The sequence below is a fragment of the Triticum urartu genome, chromosome 5 (assembly GCF_003073215.2).
Source record: "Triticum urartu cultivar G1812 chromosome 5, Tu2.1, whole genome shotgun sequence".
In the NCBI taxonomy this organism is placed as follows: Eukaryota; Viridiplantae; Streptophyta; class Magnoliopsida; order Poales; family Poaceae; genus Triticum; species Triticum urartu.
In genome coordinates this window covers 363,032,040-363,036,872 of record NC_053026.1, presented here as the reverse complement: position 1 = coordinate 363,036,872, position 4,833 = coordinate 363,032,040, and the positions used below count along the sequence as shown (strand labels likewise).

Sequence of the window (4,833 nt, the reverse complement as noted above, 5' to 3'; positions counted from 1 at the left end):
GATTGTTAAGTGACAGTGTTCTGGATTTAGGGAATCGGTCTAGAATGAGCACCAGAAGTTTCACTGGCTCCTATGAACTGGGCCTAGATTTAAGAAACTGGAATTGGATTTTGGCTACACAAGAATTTGATATCATAAATACTCCCTCTGTTCCTAAATACAAGTCTTTTTAGAGATTTCAATAGGTACTACATACAGATATACATACATATTTTAGAGTGTAGATTCACTCATTTTACTTCGTATGTAGTCCCTTTTGGAATCTCTAGAAAGACTTGAATTTAGAAACGGAGGGAGTGCCAAACTCAATAGTACTGGTGAGTTGTATATATAGAATTAAAAGGAAAGAACTGTCTCATCAACACACCAAATTAGCGAACACTGGAATGAGATAACTTGATACATGGCAAGAGATAATACGGGTCAACAGTAAATAGTGTGCCACAACAATGAGCATTGCACACGACCTGGAATGGAGCTGACCGTGCCAAAAATTATGTCCGGGAAACAGACCTTCAATCAAACAACTAGATAGAAATAAACACTGGACTGGAGCAGCCTTTCCTGCCTCGTTCGTCAAATGTCTCCCACCCAAGATTATACACACACGGGCAAATATATGTGTAGCCAGACTGGCCTGCGACCACGTACCGTCCAGCCAATCATTTGTACATTTCAACTCTTTCTTCACTGGGAGCCTGCGGGTTTTCAGTTAGTGTTAAGAGAGTTCATGCAAAGAAATACAAACACAAAGCAGGAGCATATAAAAAATGGAGAATCAGCGTAACAAAATTCCCGTAATAAATGAAAATCCTTCCAACATCATCCATCTTGAACAGAATAAAACAAATTCTGTAAAATCTGATAACAGTAGCAAGTTCATTCCAGGAAAATGTAATCAATGTCGATTTCAAACAAACGGTTCTAGTCTCTTGTAAGAAGCATGAAGGGGGTAACACGTGACCTGGGTGACACATTGTTTTCGGGTGCTTAAGAATTTGTACAGTAGTATTAGTTGGCTTTGAAAATTACACTCAGCTCCCTAAACTGGATATAATTTGCAGTCAGTTCTCTCTTCAGGAGTTTCCAGACATGCTGACAGACATGATCTGGTGAATCTATCAGTGATAGCACCACCCAACTGGTCCTGACTCCCAGGTAGCTGTCCCTGCAGTGGCTCCAGCAGCCACAGCTCGCTTAGTACATGCATGAGTCAAGAAACTAACCTTCTTGTATGTGTTCCTCCCAGAAACTGCAAATCCTAGAGGTGTTTGGTCAAATGAGGGAAGATGGTGCGAGAAGATAAAATGAGAGAACAGACAAAAATTTAAGTAACCACGTCTAGAACGTAAGAGAAGGCTACCCGCGCACAAGAGGGAAATGGCATAACCTTGGATAGGCAAGAATTTATTCTGGTGATTCTAACAAACTAGCTCAAACAAGTGTGAAGCGAAATGCTTTGCTGAACCAGTTCAGCTGGACCAAAGAATCCCACCGTACAAACATCTTTGAGATTCAAGAAATACACCAACCAACCAACCCCCTCTCCTCCTTTTCCTCATTGTAAAAATGCGCATGACAAATGTTTTCAGTGCTAAAGATAATTCTAACAAGTTCGTAGCATATTGGTCTACATGCATCCTGAATGTGCCAATTGTTTTCGTTGGTGCAGTTGAACTTAAGATCAAGAACTTATTTTAGTGTTGGACCTCGGACCGTCGACACAGGCATGGGCTGCAACAGCAAACCTCTCATATTTCACTTGCTTCTAGGAGTTGGACATGGTAGATCACATCCCCACACAGTGTGTCTATGCTCGAGAAACTTGGCATAAGTGCCTTGCTGCACTCAATATCCAGATCGCCGCTCCGACGACCAATGACTGTTTAGAAGAGTGATGGTCTACAGCCAGACAGCCGTTGCCAAAGACGCTAAGGAAAGGATTCGATTCGGTGGTCATTCTTATATCCTGGAGCCTTTGAAAGCAGCGCAACGCTAGGATGTTTCACAATGGGGAGCAGCAACATTCAGTCATTTGTTTAGTGTCTAAGATTATCGATGAACTATGGGACTGGAATGTTCCGGGTATGGTGTCTCTAGACAGTATCACGATAAGAGTAATTTTCTTGTGTGGAGTGTCGTGCAATGCCGATAGGTTCTCTTGTAAACTATCTTTGCTGCCTTCTATAAAAATATGGTACGCAATTTGCGTACTCTCGAGAAAAAAACACTACAACTCAGATTAGACGGTTGATCTCCTGGCCAACTCTTCATGGGGCTAGTAGCCAACAGGTTACACCACCACCCTCAGATAGATGTCAACCTAGAATGCCAGTTCATGTTTTAAAAAGATCGTATGTGTCCTAAATCCTGACTAGACCCAGAAAATTCTAATGAACACAATTGCATGGGTTAATCTCTTATGGTACTTCCTCTGTAAACTTTTATAAGATCTTTTAGATCACTACTTTAGTGATCTAAACGATCTTATAAAATTTTACGCAGGGAGTACATACTATGCAGTTAGCTACTGACTGCATCTATGCAGAAGATTTAAGATATATGTGACCCATAGAATTTGAGATCATTTCAATTACTAAACTCAGCAAGCGATTAGTAAGCGTTTGGTCAGATGGACGGAAGAGCATAATACATTACAATATCAAACAAAGGATAAATCAATGACCTGATCACAATGCCATTTCAGCTTGCAGTGCAGCAAGCTCATCCTCCTCAGCCGATGCTTTCTGTGGAGCAGGACGAGTTGGTTGTGCCTTGCCTGGGACGGGTGTCGTATGAATAGGAATAGTTACAACAGGCTCCAGTAGTTGAGATTCCAACTCTGCTCCCTCCAACTCTTCCAGCTCCGCTTCCAGTTCATCCTGTCAAATTTTCAGTGTGGTAGGTATTAAATGCATCAGAACAGGAATGAAATCTAAACCCCAAGATCATAAATCCTAATTGGCTAGTGAGTTACCTCGTCAAAATCAGCAGAAGCTCCAAGAGGAGCTGACAGAGCATCTTGTATTTGTTTCATGTTTTCTGTCTGTTCATTAATTTCGTCCATAGTCTTGTCGACATCATCGATATTTCTGTAGCACAAAGAAAAATGTTCATCTTGAGACCTCAATTCCAGGAAACAATTAGTGGAGCAAATCCTAAATTAAAATGAACCAATACTCACGTTGCTTTTTGCATCGCTTTCATAGCTTTAGCTCCAGTCCTCAATGCATCAACAGTCTCTGTGGTAGCTTTAGCAGCTTCTAACATGATCATCTATATAACAAGATTAACACTGTGAGATACATGGATGCAACAATCAGGAGAAAAACATAGTTAGAACTAGGAGGTAACCTGATCATGGATTCTCAACTGGAAATTCCCAAGCTGCTCAATTTGCTGCTCATAAAGTTTTTTCCTCTTCAATGATTGGATAGCCGCTGATGAAAAACAGTGATTCAATTGACATGCGGTATTTCTGCAGTTCTGTAATACTCTATTCTACATTACATAATAATTAAGACCAGATAACATTCCAAGGTAATCAGATTTTCTCAACTGGAGAAGAAAGAGTGGACAGAAGCAAAATGAATAAGCTGTATTTAGCTACATGAAGAATCATCACTGCTTTAAGTAAAATGACGGTAAAGGTTGGCTTCCATAAAACACTACACAAAACATGCACCTTATACACATTGGATCAAAATGCAGAAACATAGATGATCATTGCGAAGTAGGACCATGGCCTGTGTATAACAGACGTTGATTTACCATTTTACTTTGAGAAAAGCATTGCCTCCAATCAACAGGAGGAGGGGGGGGGGGGGGGGGGGGGGGGGGGGGGGGGGAGCATGCTATGGTGATCAACCATACCTCTTTTATTCTTTGCTTTTGAGAACTCCTTGGCCCTCTCAAGCTCCGCACCTGCTTTTTTCTCTAACACTTTCTCTTTCTTCTCCAGCATATCAAGAGTCTAAATACATAAAAAATTGTGAGAATTCTAAAATGTTTATATAATATAATAGGCAAGTGTCCAAAATTGATTGTAACGCTAGGATAGTTCTTCACCACTAGATCAGCAAATAGAGGCCATCTTCCCTCCTTAAGAGGCTACTAGCTTAAGGTTTGCAACTTCAGAAGCAGACGACGAAAGAAAGGACAAGAGTTTATTAATCATACAAAGTTTGCACACCAAATACACTTGAACGAAGCTGAAATCACATGAGAATTCCTACACACTAAATTCCCCATATACCAAGACAGAAAATTAAAGAGCTAGTTGATCAGAAGCTGCCAATGCGATACAAAATGACCGTCAGAATCTTAATCGTGCATTCAACAACTTAATTATACAAGCTAGCAAGGTTAACTACCTCTTTAATTCAGGACCCTCTGATCCAGTGAACGTCAGCTGAGAAGCATGGCAGTTGCGAACAATTTGCATGGCCATTTATGTTTGCCAAGGGCGGCAAGTTTAGTTGGAGAACATGGCAAATTCGCTTCATTTCATTTTTTGGCCAGAATTTGCTGTGTTTGCAAACTAAAGTTGCCATCCTCGCCACAATTAAGTTGCCATAAAAACATTCGATTTGCTACCCGCTCCCAGCGAACGTTCGCCAGTTAGCATTTCCGTTAATTTATCCAAAGTGTAGACGGTATAAGAAAAACAAAACAGTAGACTTGACGCCTCACCTCGTTTAACTTATCCAAAGTGGCCAACGCGCCGGCGTTGGCCTGCTCCTTGGGCTTCCCAAATAACCTGTTGAACATGGTGGCACCTCAAATATGGACTTGGAACCTGCTGACACAGAAGCATGGTGAGGTATAATCATT

The 4,833-nt window shown here is 41.1% G+C and overlaps 1 protein-coding gene across 3 annotated transcripts; it reads right to left on the bottom strand.

Moving 5' to 3' along the window:
- Nucleotides 1-371: 371 nt before the first annotated feature.
- Nucleotides 372-4,825, bottom strand: LOC125509049 (vacuolar protein sorting-associated protein 32 homolog 2-like). 3 transcript variants are annotated; one of them, XM_048673921.1, is made up of 7 exons: nt 4,693-4,825; nt 3,874-3,973; nt 3,355-3,440; nt 3,185-3,276; nt 2,978-3,092; nt 2,687-2,882; nt 372-698 (listed from the first exon to the last, which is right to left on the bottom strand). In XM_048673921.1, the coding sequence occupies exons 1-6, from the start codon at nt 4,768-4,770 to the stop codon at nt 2,691-2,693; spliced, it is 663 nt and encodes a 220-aa protein (XP_048529878.1). In that variant the 5' UTR covers nt 4,771-4,825; the 3' UTR covers nt 372-698; nt 2,687-2,690. The 3 variants fall into 3 exon arrangements, with proteins under 3 accessions (XP_048529878.1, XP_048529880.1, XP_048529879.1); XM_048673923.1 differs by lacking the exon at nt 372-698 and adding an exon at nt 839-1,261; XM_048673922.1 differs by lacking the exon at nt 372-698 and adding an exon at nt 839-1,252.
- Nucleotides 4,826-4,833: the final 8 nt, after the last annotated feature.

Bases quoted from the DNA above. Each gene is read 5' to 3' on its own strand.
- LOC125509049 (XM_048673921.1), bottom strand. From the start codon at position 4,770: ATGTTCAACAGGTTATTTGGGAAGCCCAAGGAGCAGGCCAACGCCGGC. The intron at 3,974-4,692 runs GTGAGGCGTCAA...TTATGTATTTAG, and splicing joins CTTTGGATAAGTTAAACGAG to ACTCTTGATATGCTGGAGAA. The intron at 3,277-3,354 runs GTTACCTCCTAG...CTTGTTATATAG, and splicing joins AGTTGAGAATCCATGATCAG to ATGATCATGTTAGAAGCTGC.